Source organism: Coffea arabica, chromosome 11e, assembly GCF_036785885.1.
Source record: "Coffea arabica cultivar ET-39 chromosome 11e, Coffea Arabica ET-39 HiFi, whole genome shotgun sequence".
Taxonomy (NCBI): Eukaryota; Viridiplantae; Streptophyta; class Magnoliopsida; order Gentianales; family Rubiaceae; genus Coffea; species Coffea arabica.
In genome coordinates this window covers 58,462,835-58,483,828 of record NC_092331.1, presented here as the reverse complement: position 1 = coordinate 58,483,828, position 20,994 = coordinate 58,462,835, and the positions used below count along the sequence as shown (strand labels likewise).

Sequence of the window (20,994 nt, the reverse complement as noted above, 5' to 3'; positions counted from 1 at the left end):
TTAGAATATAATTATTCTTATTGTTTTTAATTTTTCTTGAAAGAATCCAATACTGTATGGATTTTATGTCAAATGCAATGGATATGTTGATTAAGAAATAAATTAACATTTTGGAAAATACATTTTGAATTATCTGAATGTTGGATATGATGGTTGCGTAATGAATTTAACAAATATATTTTGGTTTTAGATCTATTACTACAATTTAATATGACATGTTTTATGTGTTATGCCACTTTTTTTTTTGGTTGCAATTTATGTTTGTACTAGGTAGACGGTAGCAAAAAATTATTATTATTTTTAATTTTTAAGTAAGAGAAGGGTGGGATTTTTGAAATGGAAAGGTAGAAGAGAGAACTAAAAATTGTTTAATATTTTATAGGTTAAATTATTATTCATTAGTAAATTTCTATGTGTTATGTATTCTCATAATTATTTATTTTTTATAACATTCTTTATAACCATGCATAGCGCGAGTTTTTTGACTTGTTTGAGAGAAATTAAAAATTAATTATATTTTTAATTAAAAATTAGACTATAATTTGGGACTAATTAAAAAAAAAAAAAAAGGATACTAGACTACAATCAAAATGGAACGGATGGAATGATTGAATACTAATCTCCCACGTGCTTTAAGCCATCAATTACCTAAACTGTCAACCTTTCCGCTCAAAGATCAGCAACAACACTTTCCCGTCCCCTCGCCCTGCCTTCGCCTCCCAGGCACCCACCCTCCACCCCTCAAAGCCCCTTCTATTTTGCAAATGTAGTTTGTGATAGAATGGCCAATGCAAATGTCAGCCAGCAGGAGAAGCCTTCAGCTATTGGAAAAATGTAGGAATATGAGACAGCTGAAGCAAGCTCATGGACAGGCCATTACATGTGGGCTTGGAGCTAACAGCTATGCCCTTAGTAGACTCTTGGCCTTCTGCTCTGACCCAGCTCACGGCAGCTTATTTCATGGCTATAAAATCTTTGAACAAATTGAACAGCCTACAATTTGCATCTGCAACACAATGATCAAAGCCCTTTTGCTGAAAAAGGAACTAGAGAAGACTATAGCAATATACAAAGACATGTTGAGATATGGAATGTACCCTGACAATTATACGCTTCCTTACATGTTAAAAGCTTGTGCTAACATGGAAAACTATAATCTTGGGGAGTTAATTCATGGGCATTGCTTCAAATTGGGATTCTTGTTCAACACTTACGTGGTTAATTCTTTGATTTTCATGTACTCTGGCTTTCTTAATATGGAAGCAGCAAGATTGGTTTTCGATGAAATGCCTTGGCCTTGTGTTGTGTCACGGACATTACTGATTAGTGGTTATGCTAAAAAAGGGGATGTATATGGAGCACGATTGGTTTTTGATGAGGCAGAATTGAAGGATAGAGGGATTTGGGGCGCTATGTTGTCTGGTTATGTTCAAAATAACTGCTTTAAGGAAGGCTTGCAGTTGTTTAGGCTGATGCAGTTAGATGGGATTGAACCTGATGAGGCTATACTTGTTAGTGCACTTTGTGCTTGTGCTCATCTGGGTTGTCTTGATATTGGAATTTGGGTGCATAGATATGTTGGAAAGTGTAATCTGCCATTGAGTGTTAAGTTGGGGACTGCTCTAATAGACATGTATGCAAAATGTGGGTACTTGGATGTGGCAGAGAAAGTGTTCTATGAAATGCCAAGAAGAGATGTTATTTGTTGGAATACCATGATTTCAGGGTTTGCAATGAATGGGAATGGCAAAGGGGCTCTTAAATTGTTTAGGGAAATGGAAAAGAATGGAATCAGGCCAGATGATATTACATTCATTTCTTTGTTTACTGCTTGTAGTTATTCCTGCTTGGCTCATGAAGGTTTAATGTTGTTAGATGTTATGTGCAACGTGTATGGACTGGAACCAAGAAGTGAACATTATGGATGTATAATTGACTTCCTCAGCCGTGCCGGGCTTCTTGAAGAAGCGAAGAATATAGTTCACAGGATGCCCAACTCTGATGGTTCCTCAGAGGAAACAATTGCATGGAGGGCATTATTGAGTGCTTGTTGCAGTCATGGAGAAATTCATTTGGCTGAGGCAGCTGCTGAGAGGCTCGTGCAACTTGAACGCCACAGTGGAGCGTATGTGCTGCTATCAAATGTATATTCTGCTGCAGGAAGATACGATTGCGCAAAAAGGATGCGCAAGAAGATGCGAAGCCAAGGTATAGATAAGGCACCAGGTTGCAGCTCAGTGGAGATTAATGGTGTTGCTCACGAGTTTATTGCGGGCGAGAAGACGCATTTGCTCATGGATGAAGTATGTGGACTTCTGGAGATGCTTCATAAGCAGTCAGATTTTTCATGGTGTGACTCGAGATTTTTCTTATCAGACAACATTGCATTATTAGACAATCGACTTATTTGATGCGAATAAGCACTATCAACATTCAGTTATACCACAGTCCACATGCATGCTGGGTTGCATGAGTTTGACGAGTGCTTCACTCATCTAACGCACTGGATAGGAGTTTACCTTGAGGATACATGCTTTATACAGTTATCTCTTCCGAGTCAAGTTGAGTAAATTGAGTAAATTGCTCTATTCTCTTTGAAGGGATATGAAATGTTGTAGCTGCATTGTGATAATTTGTTCGAGAGGTGTTGCACATATATTCAATTTCATTGACGCCATAAGATTTATGCTCCCAAGAGCATTAACTTTGCTTTTATTATTTACAAACTAGAGCTCCTAATGAGATTCATGACTGCAAAATTGTTCGCGTTCTTCTTATGCCCGAAATCCCCTTGCCCAGGAGAATTACTGGTACTGAAAATATTTTAAAACTATATTCCCCTACGATTTATACAGTTTTTCTCAGCATAAAACCTACAGTAATAGAGCATAAAAATGATTTCCATGTCAAGTTGTTTGTTGTAGAAGAAACTAAGGAGACAAAAATTATATGGAAGTTATCCACTCTATGAACAGACATCACATTCCTGATCTGCTCTGATAACCTGTATTCGCCTTTTCTGGGGAAGAATGAAAAGCTACTTGTAATAAAATCAAATCAGGAGGCTTTTAAGTAGGCTAAACTGAGAAATCCGTATCATACAGTTCTAGCACTTTATGAACCCCAATTGGACTAACGCCTTGCCTGAACGAGTTACCTTCAATGTACCTGTGGCAACACTATCAGCGCCTTGAAACACTTTCCAGAATTTGGAAGTCGCAAACAGAAAATGAGCAAAGTCAGACTTACATTTCTTTCACCAAGGGATGCTTATAGAATGCATCAGGGATCCTCCCAGAAAATTGATTGTGATCCAAATACCTAACATAAGATGCAAATCATCACCAGTCAAAATGCAGGACAAAACAGCTTTAGGCCCCAGCATAACTTGTTGTATGTGCAACCAAACAACGTAGAAGTTCTATAAAGGAGTGAAGATGCCTAAGCCGCAACATCAGTACTAATGCTAGTGTATGTTGAAGTTAAAGATGTTTCGCAAAGTCAAAATCACACAAGATGGTTATCTTGAACAGTCTTTTGAACACCGGTGAACTAATTAAGCAACACGTTACCGTCTAAATGAATGCACACGGGCATAAAGAACCTAGTACTCACACTTCGATCCAAGACTTAAAAAGTTCTTCGGTCAAATATTGTGCCTGGACGTATACAACAGGTGACAGACTAGTTCTTTATTTCTGTTCTTTTGCAGGTGTTGAACACAAAGTATCTCAAGTGACACATCCTAGACTAGACCAGAATACCCCCTTTTCCCCGAAACAAGGTTTAATCTTCAGAAATGCACAGAAAATGAAGCATGAATAGCAACTGGGAAGGTGAAAAAATGAGACAAGAAAGTCCTCATTATTGCAAGTTTGATCATTCATCAATGCAACCTTTTAAGAGTCGAATAGCCTATTTCAACACCAATAATAACAAATTCAACTAGGTTTTCAACTTCTTTTGTGAATGTGAAACAATTCAAGAAATTAAAACATGCTAAGGCGAGAACACTATTGCTTGTGTGAACCTAATGAGTTGAACTATTTTTAATCTCTCAGCAAGAATAAAAGGGGAAAAAGGAAACAAGTATAAAGATGCAGACTTGTTTACTTGACAGGACTAGGGCATGCACGTGCAGGTAGTATTAAACCCAACTACTCCTCGCCTACTTATTTACAAGCATATGAAGCACGTTAGAGACATCAAATGTGAGCCAACAGCATCAGATTAAGTAGAATACAACTGACCGCGATGAACACTTACAAGAAAGTCAATTTAGGAATATGAGCAAGGCTAGATGGAATGATTCCAGACATTTTGTTGTAGGATAGATATCTGTTTCAGAAGAAAGGATGAAAACAATAGACTTTAATAATTACAGAGATATAAAGATCAACTGATCCGGAAAATGGGAAGACCACTATACTCATATAAGCATCCAAACTTACAAGATTTCCAAGTTTGTCAAATTTGCCAGCTGTGCCGGAATGCCTCCCGTAAGATAATTATTATTTAAGTAACTGCACAGCAGTTGCATTAACAGTTATCCAACAATATCCCAACAAAATATAGTTGGAATGCAATAAATCCTACTTAAAGAAGCTTACAGGTTACGAAGAGCTGGAAAGCATCCTTCAATCCTTATGAGTTCCCTTATAGTGCCAACCAAATGATTATTACCAACATCCCTGCATTAAGTTCATTTGCACGTGGGATCACCAACAATTTAAAACAAGTCTTGCAGAAGAAAAAAAAGGAAAGGAAAAGAACAGAGGACAAAGTATTGATAGAAAATTACAAGTGTCGCAGATTTTGTAAAGTGCCCAATTCAGGGGGAATCCGTCCAGTAAAACGATTTTCATGCAGTTGGAGATAACGAAGCTCAGGAAGATTAGCAAGCTCCTTCGGGATTTCACCTTTGAAATTATTAAAACTCAGGTAGCTGCAAAATATCATATGAGGTCGTATTTCAGATATGTAGACTGTTATGAGAATTTCTATCATCACAAGCAAGCATGTGGAAGAGAAATACTTACAGATGTGTTAGTTGCCTGAGTTCACCTATTTCAGGAGGAATGACATCTTGAAGCTTATTCCACCTCAAATTGCTAACAGAATAACACAACCAAAAAAGGGAAACAATTACCAAACAATGCGGTTGAGCAAAAAGAAAGGGTAGTAGCATTATAAAATGTGGTCGACTTAATTCTTCTATTTAGAAACAGTTAAACTGAGCAATTTTTCCAATTTGTTAATGCATTTCTTTCAGGAAGATGAGTGAGCACTTAAGTTTTCAATGTTTTTTCAAGGATCTGAGTGTCAACATTTACACATTTTTAGTGTGTAACCCAGTTATCAAATTTCTCGTCTGATGCTGATTATAAACGGAGATCTGAGATGAAATAACCATTGCCATTTTTGCATGAGCTCAAGAGGTACTAATATTTAATCAAATGAGGGAGTGGCTATAAGAGACATACAGGATTTTGAGGCGCTTCAAACGCTCAATTTGAGGAGGAATTGGTCCCGTAAGCTTGTTGTTATGGAGATCCCTGCAACGTGCACAAAAACAAAGCATAATTCATGAGTTCAATCAATAAATACAAGGAACACATTTCCAACAGGTGTAAGCAACACAATGCATGATTGCACTCAACATGTCCCTGAGCCTGGTAGGGGGTTGGGAGGGTACATATTCAGGTATTCTACTCTACCTACGGACTACAGGATCAGATATGATATGTACAACCAGCTTAAGCAATTGTCAAATCTAAAACACTACATATTAGTGAGACTAGAGAAGAAAGGACTACAAGTCTCTGAAACTTCTGGTAGCTTGATGTTTTGAAGGAATCTATCACAGGCAGCAAGTCAACTGAGAAAGTAAAGTGCTAAACTGATTACAACATCAGATGAAAAAAGAAATTCATAATAAGAACAGTAAGAACCATACAGTCTCGTGAGATCCAACAAATTAGTCACAGCAGTAGGAAAAGGGCCGACAATGGAAACTGCATAAACTTCCCTGCACATCCAGAACGAAGAACAAGATATTTTAAAATATACATATTATCTTGCAACTGTATAAAATTCAGACGCACCATCGAAAAATGAGAAAAGTCGACTCTAAAAAAACTGAGTGAAACTCAAGCCTTAACAATAGACCAAGATGTGAAAAATGGCAAAGCAGCAAAACTTACAGTTCAGTGACTACTTTATAATCCCCAACTGTGGACCGCGAGCATGTAACCCCAGACCAGGGCGGCAAATCACCGTCTCCACAGGGATCTTCTCCAACCCATGCATAAACCACCCTCCATCCAAGGGAAGCTTTAATCTCATTTAGAGCTTTAACTGCAATCACATATCAATAATTAAGCTTAGTCCATCCTTGATTCCAGTTAGCAAGAGGGATCTTCAGCTAACAAACAGACCCTAGAAGCTAAAAAAGGCCATCCATAATTCAATAATCGGGTTCACTGAAATGCCTGGTATAGTATCCATAATTCAACAGCTTACAAAGAACTAAGCTAATTAACCAAAATAAGAATCCACAAAGCCTCCTCTAAGCTCAACTTGGGAATGCATTAGCAGCCTGATTATTCCAGTCTTTATCTCTGTCTGGTTGCAGCAAATTACTATAATAGCTGGCAACCAACGTAAATTTTACAAACAGAAGCTCTTGTTCAAGAATCTACTATGCCGCTTGTGCTAAGTATCGGATGATCAATCAAAATTCAACAAGGAAAAAATCAGAAAACTCATAAGCGCTTATTTCTGGTTGGAATTAAACAGATAAATCTGCTTTTGTCTAATCAAATTGATCACCCAGAATAAGCAATAAATGTCAGGCTAAATGATACCACTTCAACTGTATCTTAAATGCATTAATTTACATCAATTATTTGGCTACAACCACTAATTAACAAGATAATACACACGTAAATATGGTTTAAATCAGCAATAATGATGACTTTCTAAATCCGCCTGTAATCGATGACAGTTTCCACTTTATAAAGTAGCGAATTACCCATCCAGAAAGACAATACCAAAGAAGAAACTGAAAAATGATGGGAAAAAAAGGGAATTGATGAAAAGGGGAAAAATTAGAAGAACAGATCGAAGCGAAAATAGAAAGAAGTCAGCGGGGAGAAGTAAATTATTAACAAGTTTACCATCTCGCTTCAGAGTTTTGCCGTAAACGACGACGTTCAAATGCAAAAGCAGAAGGAGAAGAAAAGCCGAGGACCACCGACGATCACTCGCCATTCCGGCCAAATGCCAACGACGTCGTCCCTCTTGGCTTTTTTTTAAAAAAAAAAAAAATCTTAAGCTTCAGACTTCACTATTCAGAATCCAAAGCATCAAATCAGAAGAGTAACCGAGTGATGAGATCTCAGTCCAGCTATCGCCGACGCGGAAGACAGGGGATGACTACTTAACTTCGTCGGTGGATTGCTTCATAAATTTCTTTTCTTCTCGTTTCCCGAATTTTAGGGATAATATCAGAAACCTCCCCTGAGGTTTCTTTTAATATCATCTGGTGCCCCTAAGGTTTTAAAAATATCACTTACTTCACTTACTTTTATTATTTGTGTAATAAAAGTTTTAAAAACCCTATACTACCCTTTTACTTGCTAAATACAAATATTCCTAAATCACTTGGTTTACTTCAAGAGAACTATCACTTAAAAAATAATCTCTAATAGTATTACCACATCATAATGCTATAGTCTATAAAAATATAAATTTGAAAAATAAAAAGATATTTGCAAAGAAATACATTTGCATCATTTAATTGTATATGTTCAAAATCGATTTCTTATGAATTTTATATTTTTTTCCAACTTCTTCTCAACCAGTGTCCAACTTTTAAATTGTACTGATCATTATAAAAATTAACTCAAAATAAGCAAAACTCTATCACAATCACAAAAAGTAAAAGGTAAACAAAATTCAATTTATTATAATTTACAAATAAAATATTGCATGGTCATCCAAAAAATGAGTAAGAGAGAATATTGGAGAAAAAAGAAAGAGAAGAAAGTAACTTTTGTTTCTTTTCTTTTTTGAGCTCTATTTATTTAACATATGAATTATGTGTCAAATGAGCGTTAATATCATCTTTTTACAATTATTAGGGGCGATAAATGATATTTTTAAAACCTTAAAAATGCCAAGTGATATTAGGAGTGAGGTTTCTGATATTACCCTTTTTTTTAATTATTAATTTGTTTTCTCTACCGATTAGGGTTGAGATTTAGAGAGGATGTAGTTTTAGTGTAGAACTGTATATTGTCACCAACTGTAATTTACCAAGACTTTCCTTTTATGTAATTTTTTTAATGTAATTTATGTAACTTTTTTTTTGGTTCTTTTTAGTATAAAGCTGTCCCTAATTTTTAATTCCAATTTCTTTATAAGTAGCTTTTTTTTTTGGGAAGACTTCCCATCTTGACTCACAAACTTCTTCTTTTTGTTCTTTTTAGTATAAAGTTGTCCCTAATTTTTAATTTCAATTTCTTTATAACTAGTGCTCAATTGTATTGACCACCATATTTGCAGAGAACAATAGTTGAGTTAGAAAAAATGATTGAGTGTGTTTGGATACGAGATTATTTGAAATATAAGTACAAATAAACTGCAATTCCAAATATTATTGGAATACTTATTGTAGTATTTTTTGTGATGTAATGCATGTGACATAAAAAAATTATTGAAAAGATAAAAATTCGATTAATAACTGTAATTATAATGCAAGCAAAATAATTTTTGAAATAAGTTCGACTTTCATTGGTTATATTGTTGCTTAAGTTTTACTTCTTTTTTTTCCTAAAAAAAATTTAAATAATAACTAAATAAATAAACGAAAGTCCTCAAAATCAAGAAGAGCAAAAATGTCAAGTTTTAGGGAACCTAGTTTATTGATCGAAATAACTCACTAAGTTGCACTAAAATAATAACCTTAAAGAAAGTGTTTTTTTTCCCCTGGAATTGTTGGTCAATAGAAAGTCTTGTTACTTTTATACATCATATATCCTTTATCTTTTAAGATGTGGATAAACTTTGGTACTTTCTTTTGCTATACATGATTATGGATTTAAGGAATTCTATAATTACTACTTTAAAGAGTTGTAACATGATAGTTATTGGGTAGATCGGAGAAGACATGGTCGTAATTCCAAAATCATTGATTCCGGTTTAAAAATTAACATCTTTCGTTCTCTGAAAAGTGGAACTTGAATCGATGCTTATAAGAATAGTTGTGGTTACAATTCTTAAAATTCTGGTTACAATTTGGTTTCAATTCTAGTTTTGCTTCGATTACGGTTTTGATATCTACGGATTACGGGTTTCAGTTCTTTTAGTTATGCTTGAACACTTATTATTATAAAATTGATTCTAAGAAAATATGATAATAATGTAGAAAAATAAAAACTTTATTGTATTATCATATGCAAGGGAAAAATGATGTAAATTTTATGAAAAAATATCTCATTATTAATTAGATTGGACTGGTTTTGGACTTAGATTAGTTATGTGTGTAGACTTATTAATGGAATGGGACAATGGGTTTGTTCAGTTAAAATTGAGATTGTTGGTGTTAATTGCTGATTATTAATATTGAATTCTAAATTGATCAAATGAATTCAAACACATGGTATGTATTTTTTTTTAAACGATTTGAATGGATTCTAAATTATTGGTTTTGATTCAAAATTTTGATGAACTTGAACTTGAATCTTTTTCATGGTTGTGGTTCTAGTTCCAGTTTCGATTTTCAAAATCTAATTCCGATTTCGGTTCAACAAATCGCAGATCCGATTTCGGTCCAATTCCAATTGAAAAAAGATTGTTAAACTGTATCATTCTAAATCCATAAACACCTAATTTCTTTTAACAAAATCAAAGAATATAAACTACTCTACAACATGAAGTCCATCTTAGTCTGATTATTTCTCTCTTTACTACTGTAACGGTAATTAAGCATCATGTTCCTAGCCAAAGACATTACTTAATTTGTTGTTTTTCCTAAACAATTAAAGAAAAAGGACAAAAAATTAAAGTTGAATAGTATTGAGATATAGAACCATAATGTGAAATGCCTACGGATTCATTTGCATGGAAATTACCCATTTCATTTTTTATATATAACTAGGAATATTTAATATAGTTTGCTAAAATGCTCCTCCAAATTAAATAAGGCCCTGCAAAAGCCCTAAAATCCTGTGGGAGATGGGATCCATATTGTTTTTCCTATTCTTTTTTTTTCTAGCATTTAGCAAACGATTAGGTTTTGGCTGACCTTGAAAAAGGAAAATGTAAAAAAAAATGAAGAAACAACTGATTAAATCAAGTTACTTGCTAAATGAAAGGTGAAAATCAAAACAAAGGGGAATATATCAGATTTAACAAACTAAAAAATCACGCAAAAGGGAAAAGAATGTAAAGGCAAAATTAAAACCTGCAAGAATTTGATCACTCTCATTGATATGAAACTCGAATATACATGACTACGTAAATATCGTCTAATTAGAGATGAAAATCAAGGGCAACACAAAAGGACAAATTTGCCGCCATATTATGGCGAAGCCATTGAATTCCCAATCCCTTAACTAACAGCTTCAGGAATTAATGACACTCATGGGCTTCTCTTGATTAATCTTGGCTCCACCAAAATTTCAACGAAGACCTTCATCATCATATTCATAGTTATGCACCGTCAACTTCTACTACTAGGACTGACCATTTCCACGCTTGTTTTTGCTGCTTCCACTCATTCATCAGGTCTACCATCATCTCCAATTAAAGAATGCCAAATCCAAAAACAAGCGTGGAAATAGTAACTCCAAGAAAACAAGAAAAATGACACCCAAAAAAAAAAAAAAAAAAACTAGGCTATAGCTCAGCAGATTGGTAGTAATTATGAAGAAAGTAACTAGGACGAGATTTTTAGAGTGAGAAAAAAGACTTCAAGAAACGAAAAGAAAAAGGGGTCCAAGAAAGGTATTGGAGTATGTGAAATTCTTGTGAAAATGAAAGGTAATGGATGGAATAGTGAGAGAGGTGGTGCTGTAAACTGTGATGATGATGAAATGGTGGAATTTTAGTTATGAAGAGGGTTGGGCCCAGAAGGGACTAATCTTTTTTCTACACCATATCTTGGGTCAATCTCGTAATCCGATGGTGGCGGTGGCGGTGGAGTTGAGAATGGTGCGCAGTCGCGGATTCTCTGGAACTGATAGCAGTTGATCATATTCATGGCTGCAGGTGGGCTTTGCATGCTGCCTCTTGAGATCGTATTCCAAGATTTTTGGACTCCATTCTTGCCTGCCTGAACCTTCCGGTAATTGTAGAGCTGATGATTCTGGATTGAGCTTGAGGAGACTTCTCCGAACCCTGACCGTGAAATTCTAGTGGATGTGGTGGTGGTGGTGGTGGTGACTGATGAGAAGAACATCAAGAAAATCATGACCATCAAAGCCAGAAAAATTGTTCTTTTTGAAGGGAAAGATGGAGAAGTCTTCATGGTGGTGCAGGTTTTGGGAAATTGGAGATTGAGATTCAGATTGAGAGGGAGAGGTGAGATTGAAAGTAATACACAACGCAAGAAAATGGGCTAATTAAGGAGATTGGGAGAATGCTGTGGTCAGCTATACCGTTTTATATCATCAATGGAGTCACGAAGATATGTTGCGTTGAATCAAATGCTGTCGTAGATGTATTTATGTCTGTTCCTGGCTAGCATTTACTTTGGGGTTGGATATATCTGTGAAATGCAAGAGATTAGTGGGAATGTGGGATGCTTCTATTCATTCAGAATTGCTCTGCAATTAAGTTGTGGGACAATTAAAGATTAGGACTCCTCCCTCAGTCTTAGCCAAGGAAGCTCACCATGAAACGGGATTAGTTTCATAGCTTTGTTAGGGTAGGAACAAAAGCTAACGGAATATGTCAATTTGAATTATTTCACAAAAGCTTTTTCATCTAATTACCGGTGAAAATTATGTCAAGGCGTAAACGAGACTAATCAAACGCTCCAATGTTTAAAATTATTTGATTATTTTAATAAATTTAAAATTTTGTTCAAGTTTGATTTGTTTATTTATCGAACTGAGTTTGAACGAGCTTTTTTCTTTATCGAATTTAAAAATTATTGAATTTAAAATAGTTGTCAAATTTGATTTAATTAGTTGGCAAATCAAATTTAAACGAATTCTGACCGAGTCGAGTTCGACTCGAGCACATGAAAAACTTGATTCATCTTTCGGCTCTAAAATTATGGATTGAAAATTTTGACGGCCAGTTGTACAGTAGATTTGGAGACCTGAAAAAAAAATTTTTTTTTGGTAGTTGAAAAGAAGGGTAACATAAATGTGATTGAACTAATTAATTGTTTGAACGAATCATCCACTGTCATCAACTTCTGTTAATCCACCTTATTTACTATGTTGCCCTTTTTAGCAATGCGTGAGAAAAGTTAGCAGTGTCCCCTTAAACTCCCCCACCCGTTTATATCAACTTGGCCATGCCTTGGGGGATCTATGCATTCAGAAGTTGGCTAAATTTAGCCAGGTTTACCCATTTTACACCATGATGGATGAACACAAAAAAACTCAAATTCTGCCAAATATTGACTGGTGATAGGTGTCTGCTTCCATTTCCTCTGCATGCATTATACCCATGCTTTGACTTCACCCAAAATTCTCAACATACGCCAGATCTTTGCCACTGATATTTGTTCCCAATTCCCAACGATACTTCCATTGATTTAGTGACTCAAAAATAAGAGAATATCAAATGTACAATGATTTTAATGCAATGGGAGTATGAAACTGTCTTCCATTCCTTCACCGTCGTTGAACCAAGTAAGTAGTCGGTGAATAGAAGACCTTAGAATTTAAGTATAATTCTAGATATACACTTAAATTCGGTCTATCCATACTCATAACCAAATTAAACAGAGAAACATGAAGAGATTACGTGAACAGAGAAATATATTCCTCCGTTTGGATTAGTTATTTTTAGGGTGTTTTTGAAAAATTTTGCTGTAGCAGAGTTTTTGGATTGTATTTTAGGATATTTTCAAAAAATATTTTGGGATATTTAAGAGTAGAAGAGTTTCTAGAATATATTTTGAGATATTTTTTAAAATTTTAAAAAAAAAATTAAACTAATTTTTAGATTACCTTTTAGAGTACTTTTTAAAAATTTTATTGTATTTGAAAAACTAGTTTTTAAAAAATACTCCCAGCCTTTATTCTATTGTAACTCTTCCCAAACACTAGCTGTGGTAAACTACTCCAGAGTCTCTAAACTATTACAATCGTCAATTTTTGATCTCTTATCTATTTTAAATTTCAAATTAGTCACTTAATAATAAAAAAAAAAATCAAAAGTTAAATTTTGATCCTACAGTCCATTTTCATTGTTAGAATGCCAAATTTTGCTCTTATATCCATTAGCTTTAATAGTGGAGAGGAACGAAAAAGATCAAAATTTGACACTTTTTATTATTTGAGTGTTAAAATAGATGAAGAGTCCAAAGTTGAAATAGTTTAAGGGCTCTCTAATGAATTTACTGGATGATCAGACTCCCTTTATCACACATTTATCAAGGCAAGAACCTGAAAAAAGAAATATCCAAGAAAAAGTATCTGGAAAATTAATGACAAAATTTTAAGGTATGGAGAGAGGAAAGAGTTAACATTTGGAAGCGGTGACATAACTTTAAGGATGCATTGAACCATAGAGATGTCGCCTTCTTTTGCCAGAGTTAGACATTTAATTTAACACGTACGAAGGCATTTCTGGATTTATTCCTATTTGTACAAACATGCTTGCTTTAATTTGCTGTTGAATAGAGATTTTCAGCTCGCCAAAAACATAAAAAAGGAAAAAATAAAAAGAAAAAAGAAGCCATTCTGTGGTTTGCAATTTAACACTTATCACATCATCCATCCTTTCTTGATTTAAACAGTAACACCACTAATAAATTTAGAATAGAAATCATACACAATATTCCATAAGCAAAAGACTCCAAAAACGAAATAGCTCAATGTTGTGTGGGCTCATAGCAATTAAAGATAACTGCTGATTCATCTCATGATAAACAGCTAAAGCCCAATTATTTGCTTGAACGATTTTTCGTCTTAATATCTGTGCTATAGCTCAATTTGTAGAGAGCTTGGTCAATTGTCATTTCAAGCACATTTATTGAGCCTCAAGAACTGCATCTGCATATGTAAGACTTAGCAAGTGCACAAGTACTAACTACATGGATTTTCTTGTGCTTAAAAGAATTTGACGATGCATGCTCAAAAAGTATTGCCTTTGGATTGTAAAGCAAGAATTGTAACTCGACTCCTATGTATAAGCAAATTCAGCATTGGTCATTTGATCGATCCCACTAATTCTAACTCTCTGATACCCTAGTTTCGAACGCAAATTTTCTCTAAAAAATTTTTACTTTTTTCGTGATCATATTTTTTAATCACGCTTTTGCCTCGGTCAATTATCAAACCAGCGTCTCGCATTCGGCCAATTATCAATCCAACGGCTAAGAAATGCTGGGTTCAGAAAGCCCTGGTAGCTTACAGCTTCCAATGTCTCTCTCAATACGTGTATGTGCATTTGTGGCAGTTAAAAACCTACACAATATTGTGGTTTGCATCTCCTGTGAGGGCATAGTCATAGTTGACCCCGCAGGCTTAGTCATTGGATGTTTAATTTGGACAAGAGAACCGAGCCTTCTGGTCGCGACGATTTCTAGCCAAGCTCGCATTGCCGGAGAATATGACTACTTCTGAATCGATTGTGGCAAGTAAATTCGCCGGTAAATAATGGGTTGACAGAAAGCGCATGAATTCAAGCCGGAGATAAATATATGCAAGAGTTCTGAAGTTATACCGGGTACTGGAATTGGTCAAGGCACAGACTGGGATTTCTGCCTCTTTTCCAAGTGGAAGAAACAAATAATTCTGTTTGGAATGATTTTACTTATTAAATCAAGGGAGTGCTTTGACATAATATTTGAATTTTTTTTCCTGCAGATGAAATTTGAACCCTTACCTACAGCCAAACAGGGTCTTAAGACCCACCTTGGTAGCCTATATAAGCTCAGTGGTTGAATGATTTTACTTTTATGATTAAAAGGATTTAGGAGGAAGATGATTGCATTTTAGAGTTTTGATTGGCTTTGAATAGTGTGATGAGTTAGGTGTTTTACTAGTTAACGTGAACATTGGGCATTTTAGGTTGTTAAAAAAAAAAAAAAAAACTCTCATCGTTTAATTTATTATAACTTATCCTTTTTTTTTTTTTGAAATCATATACTTGCAATCTAGGTTCAATTGAACGAATTTCACCTATCGTGACTGCTAAAGAGCTTAACAAATTATACCCCAATTTGGAAATTTGGTATAAAAGCAATAGAAATTAGGTCAAATTAAAGTTGCTAACTAATGACTTTTCTAACTCTTGAGGAGTATTTGTTATTGAGTCATACATTCAGAATATTCTGAGCATCAAAGCATCAACACAGCCATCCGTTCTATTTGTACAACAAAATAAGCAGTAAAGAAGCCCATAGAAATAAGCAGTGATTGATTTCTCAAGTTGTTCTCGACAATATGCTAATCAATTTGGGTCTTTCTTACAGGACTTTGTAATTTAATAATACTCACAACTGGATAAGTGATAGAGACCAATATGACAACATTAATGAAAGATATTATTATTTGTAGCCAGAACTCACAAATGCGAGACTAATTTACATCAACGTAATTCCTACAAAATATAGCTCTTTACATCTAAGTTTTACACGCTTAGCTTTGAATAATTTTCTACCCTGCAAATTTAAACGCTTGTGCGCCCATAGTAAAAGACGTTACCTTGAACATGTACATATAGGTAGTGAAAGAACTAAATATGGAGCCTAGATTATTTTAGTTGGTTAAAGCATTAAGTTCAAAAATATGGAATTTCTTTATTGTTTACATGAACTAATGTATATTGCTAACAAGTAAGAGTGCACTCGAGTCGAGTCAAACTCATTAGAATGATTGAGTTCGAACTCGAGCTCGTCCACCTTTTAAAAGTCAAACTCAAGCTAGAGTTCGACTTTAATTTACCTTACTCGACCTCGAACTCGAGTTTGAGTTTAATCAAGTTTAATCGAATCTAATTGAGCTCACATAATAAAATTTAATTTGTATATATAATTTTGAACAAAGGATATAATTAACATTTTAGACTAATAAATATAAAAAATTAATATGTACATACATGTGTCTATATATAATATATATTGAAAGCTCAATTAGGTTTGTCAAGTTTATAAGTTTAAGAATATAATACTTGAGTTGGACTCTTACATATTATCAAGCAGTTTGAACTCAATTCGAATTCGATCAACATTAAACTCGAGTCAAGTAATTGATCCACCTCCTCGCGAGTTCGAATTAAATAGTTTGATCAACTCGCAGCCCCACTGAAGACAGCTAGTTGGACCAATGCGAAACATATTTTTGGTTTTCGATATTGAGTAAACAAAGCTCCATCACTTTGACATATGTGTGATGCGATGAAATCTAGTAGTTTTGTTAAAAAATGATTTAGTAGTAATAAATTCTTAAACTTAATTTAGTGGCAGCAATTAATCCCGATTTCTTGTGGTTTCTTTTCTTATGTCTAAAATTCCGTGCACGCATAAAAATAATGTGTCAGGCCAGCAACGTCAACGTGCGACATGGCCTGTTTTACCTCGTCCATTTCAACTTAAGCTGCGCATGGCTGCCTTTTTTATTTCGTCATTTTCACTCAGCTGATTACTCCTCCAGCTCCAGCTCCAGCTCCAGCCTCCACCCATGATCCCTGTAACGCTATCCAATTTCTTCCTTCACCTCATCCTCTTTATTCACTCTTCTTCTTCTTCTCCCGTCTCCATATCTGTCACCCCGAAAACATTAGCCAAGTCCGGCCACCCGGTTACCATCCAATGGTCCGGTATCGACTCCCCCTCCAAACTTGACTGGCTTGGTATTTACTCCCCACCCACCTCCTCCAACGACAACTTCATAGGCTACATCTTTCTCTCCACCTCACCAGGATGGGAATCAGGATCAGGTTCCATTTCAATCCCATTGGTCAACCTAAGATCCGAATACCAGTTCCGGATCTTCCGGTGGATCCAGTCTGAGATAACCAATGCCACGCGCTTTGACAATGACCATAACCCACTTCCAGGGACTGAGCACAAGTTGGTGGAATCGGGAGAAGTCGGGTTTGAACCGGGTCGGGGACCCGAACAGGTGCACCTGGCGTTAACGGGTCGGGTGGGTGAGATGCGTGTTATGTTTGTGACCCATGATGGGAAAGACAATTCGGTGAGATATGGGCTGACCCGGGGAAAGATGGAACAGACTGTGGGTGCTCGGGTCTTGAGGTATGAACGGGAGGATATGTGCCATGCACCTGCTACTGATAGTGTAGGGTGGAGGGATCCCGGCTATATCCATGATGGTGTCATGACTGATCTGAGGAAAGGAAAGAGGTATTATTATCAGGTAATTAGCAAATGCTGGTGTTATTAATTAGTGTTAATTCATGTGGATTAGAACTTTAAACCATGTTCATCAGTCTTTATTTGTTGCTAGTGTTCATCACTCGTATTAGTATTAGCTGTGAGCTATAACTAGATCGATTAAGTATTCTGTTCGGTTAGTCTTAGCTTGGATGATCTCTTTATAGCTACTGGAGCAAAAGTATTCAACTAATCCTGGTTTTGTTCCTTACAATGTACAACTTGCAACTATCGATCTTGTTTAAAGAATTTCTTCTCCAATATAGGGCAGTCATGAATAACCATGTGGTTGTTTATAACCAGCCAATAGTCTAATAATTCTTGAATTCCATCAACAAAGTTCTGCCCTTTAACCGCGCCCAGTTATATATTGCAGGTTGGTAGTGATTCTGGGGGATGGAGTGACATTTTGAGCTTTGTGACCCCAAATGCCCATTTAAAGGAAACAATTGCTTTCTTGTTTGGTGACATGGGGACATCAACACCTTATACAACCTTCGATCGCACGCAGGAGGAAAGCAGTTCAACTCTGAAATGGATTAGTCGCGATATCGAAGCAATAGGCGACAAGCCCGCATTTGTCTCGCATATTGGAGACATCAGCTATGCCAGAGGATACTCATGGTTGTGGGACAATTTTTTCAATCAAATTGAACCTGTTGCCTCCAAAGTCCCCTATCATGTATGCATCGGTAATCATGAGTATGACTGGCCATCACAGCCTTGGAAGCCTGATTGGGCCAGCTCTGTTTATGGGAAAGATGGGGGTGGTGAATGTGGGGTGCCCTATAGTCTCAGGTTTAACATGCCTGGAAACTCTTCTGAACTTACTGGAACAAGGGCACCTGCCACTAAAAATCTCTACTATTCCTTTGATTTTGGGGTAGTGCATTTTGTGTATATGTCGACCGAGACAAACTTTCTTCCAGGGAGTGACCAATATAACTTCTTGAAGCATGATTTAGAATCGGTTGACAGAAAAAAGACCCCTTTTGTGGTTGTTCAAGGGCACAGGCCGATGTACAGCACCTGCCATAGACCTAAAGAGGTCCCTTTGAAGGAGAAACTGGTTGAACACATAGAACCGCTACTGGTGAAGAATAAAGTGAGCCTTGTATTATGGGGTCATGTACATAGATACGAGAGGTTTTGCCCGCTGAATAACTTCACTTGCGGGAACATGGGCAAGAATGGAGATCAGAATTGGGAGGCATACCCTGTCCATGTAGTGATTGGAATGTCTGGACAAGACTGGCAACCTGAGTGGGAACCAAGGGCAGATCATCCTAATGATCCTGTTTTCCCACAGCCAGAGCTGTCGTATTTTCGGGCCGGTCAGTTTGGCTACACTAAAATCGTTGCTACGGAGAAAAAACTTACATTTTCTTTCGTGGGAAATCATGATGGGGAGGTGCATGATGAGGTGGAAATAATGGCACCAGGTCAAGTTCTCAATCATGCTGGAGCAACTAGTGAGGAGGAAGCCACTGAGTCATGGTACTATATGAAGAACATCAGTCTAATGGTCTGTGTGGCTTTTGTTGCATATTTTCTTGGTTTCACATCACACTTTAGAAAGGAAGCTGCCTTAGATAAGAACTGGGCTCGTTTAAAGGAAGAAGATGTTTGATTTTTGTGTTATCTCTTCTGAAACGGGATTTGTGTAACAAATTTTTGCACCATTAGCAACTGGTGACATTGCAACATGTGCTTGCAATTGGATCAATTGAACCTTGAACTGGCATTTTTAGACCTACTTTACCTACTTTCCAGTAGTCTGGTAATTTTCAACCAAGAATCCTTCGTGAGTGATCTGGAATCGTTTTGGGCTTACTTTGCCTAATTGTACATGCTGTCTTTGGGAAAATACTCGAATTTGGATTGCTCTAGCTTTTCTTAATATATTTGAGTGACCATTACAACATTATCGTTCAAAAACTAACCCTTGGCCTCATTACACTTTCAAGTAAATTGATCGGATTAGACTCCCATACTTCTAAATAAACCCAACAAAATTTCAGAAGGGGCTTAAGCGCGATAGATATCAAAGTTAATGATATTCAGATGCATTGTTTGATAGACTATTACGAAATCATTCAGTATGAGTAAAAAGCGTTAGATTTTGCTGCTTATTATTCCTCAATTATCATTTAGAGGTTTCAAATTGATTAATTTTTTGATAGAACGAAACCTTTCTTCTTCCAAACCAAACATAAAAAAGGGAATGACCAAAACCCAAAGCCCCACTCCAAAATATGAGCTAAACGAAAAATGAAGTTGCAGATCACGGATGGATCCATGTTGTTTATTAGCCATCCTTTCACGCTTGAATCTTCAGTCCGACACCGTCGATATGTAGGATCTATTGATGAAGGTTTAGGAAGATCACCATTAATATATCCCAACTTGTCTTTGTCATAGATGTATATCTCAACAAGGGTGCGTTTGGACAGGAGTTTTTGCATTACTCTTTTATGTCACATATATCATATTACAAAATGTGTTACAATAATTATTTTAAATTATATTTCAAATAATCTTCTACCTAAACATGCCCCCTTTTTTTGGGTTAATTATACGCAAACTGTCGCAATTATAATTTTAGGAGCCGTTTGGTTCAAATTCCGTAATTACTATCAATATAGGTATGATAAATTGGGGAATGATAATGGGTTTAATAAATGAGTGAAACCCTATAATTAAGTAGTTAATCATAAAACTCATATAAGTGGTCTATGAAATTCATTAATTGATTTCAATTGACCTTAAGCAAACATGTATATATGAGTATGATATGATTGAATTTAAAACCCACTCACCATACGCCTCCAAAGTTTAGGTTTGTTTTTCACCGGAGATTATTTTTGTAAATTAATCCAAACTGCATACCTCCCTAACATTAGCAAATTCTTAGAAAACCTAACCTAATTTTTTAAAAACAACCAAAATTATCACCATGTATGTTGCTTCATGAATAAGCTGGCACTTGACACAAATCAAAATTTTGTCTGTGGAAGGAATGAATTGAATGGTATGGAAAGAAGAAATGTAAGTGAAAGTTCTCCAAACCTCTCACGTCTTGTTTGATAATTCAATTCAACAGTTAAATTTAATGGATTTAGATCTTAATATGTTCAGACGCGTTTGATGACAAAAAAATGAACATCTGAATTAATTAAGTGGCACTAAATTTTTTAGGTAAACTTGCTCTCAAAAATAAATGATAAGTTATTCACTTATCATTGAATGTGATATATACTCAAATGTATTTAACTTTATACTTAACAATTCAATAACTTAATGAATTCAGATTTTAGACTTCAGATTTATTTTTTTTTTTGTCAATAGAGTTCGAATTTTAGATTTTAGATTTTAGATTTTAGTTTTACCAAATGCACCATTTTTTT

At 35.6% G+C, this 20,994-nt stretch overlaps 3 protein-coding genes across 3 annotated transcripts; 2 read left to right on the top strand and 1 right to left on the bottom strand.

Annotated features, from left to right (window-relative positions):
• The first annotated feature begins 646 nt into the window (after window positions 1–646).
• Window positions 647–2,654, top strand: LOC113719368 (pentatricopeptide repeat-containing protein At5g66520-like). Its single transcript, XM_027244583.2, has one exon. The coding sequence runs from the start codon at window positions 789–791 to the stop codon at window positions 2,409–2,411; it is 1,623 nt and encodes a 540-aa protein (XP_027100384.1). The 5' UTR covers window positions 647–788; the 3' UTR covers window positions 2,412–2,654.
• Window positions 2,655–2,882: 228 nt separating this feature from the next.
• Window positions 2,883–7,435, bottom strand: LOC113719370 (uncharacterized). Its single transcript, XM_027244584.2, has 11 exons — window positions 7,179–7,435; window positions 6,204–6,357; window positions 5,957–6,028; window positions 5,484–5,555; window positions 5,040–5,111; window positions 4,802–4,945; window positions 4,611–4,691; window positions 4,452–4,523; window positions 4,267–4,338; window positions 3,250–3,321; window positions 2,883–3,168 (listed from the first exon to the last, which is right to left on the bottom strand). Exons 1-11 carry the CDS (start codon window positions 7,270–7,272, stop codon window positions 3,078–3,080), a joined length of 996 nt encoding a protein of 331 aa, XP_027100385.2. The 5' UTR covers window positions 7,273–7,435; the 3' UTR covers window positions 2,883–3,077.
• Window positions 7,436–16,736: 9,301 nt separating this feature from the next.
• LOC113719511 (probable inactive purple acid phosphatase 2) lies at window positions 16,737–19,343 on the top strand. The gene is made up of 2 exons (XM_027244728.2): window positions 16,737–17,570; window positions 17,964–19,343. Exons 1-2 carry the CDS (start codon window positions 16,872–16,874, stop codon window positions 19,215–19,217), a joined length of 1,953 nt encoding a protein of 650 aa, XP_027100529.1. The 5' UTR covers window positions 16,737–16,871; the 3' UTR covers window positions 19,218–19,343.
• The last annotated feature ends 1,651 nt before the right edge of the window (window positions 19,344–20,994 follow it).

Coding starts and splice junctions, on each gene's coding strand:
- LOC113719368 (XM_027244583.2), top strand. CDS start 789: ATGCAAATGTCAGCCAGCAGGAGAAGCCTTCAGCTATTGGAAAAATGT.
- LOC113719370 (XM_027244584.2), bottom strand. CDS start 7,272: ATGGCGAGTGATCGTCGGTGGTCCTCGGCTTTTCTTCTCCTTCTGCTT. Junction 4,946..5,039: donor CTCAGGCAACTAACACATCT/GTAAGTATTTCT, acceptor GATATTTTGCAG/CTACCTGAGTTTTAATAATT. Junction 4,524..4,610: donor TTTCCAGCTCTTCGTAACCT/GTAAGCTTCTTT, acceptor ACTGCTGTGCAG/TTACTTAAATAATAATTATC.
- LOC113719511 (XM_027244728.2), top strand. CDS start 16,872: ATGATCCCTGTAACGCTATCCAATTTCTTCCTTCACCTCATCCTCTTT. Junction 17,571..17,963: donor GAAAGAGGTATTATTATCAG/GTAATTAGCAAA, acceptor TATATATTGCAG/GTTGGTAGTGATTCTGGGGG.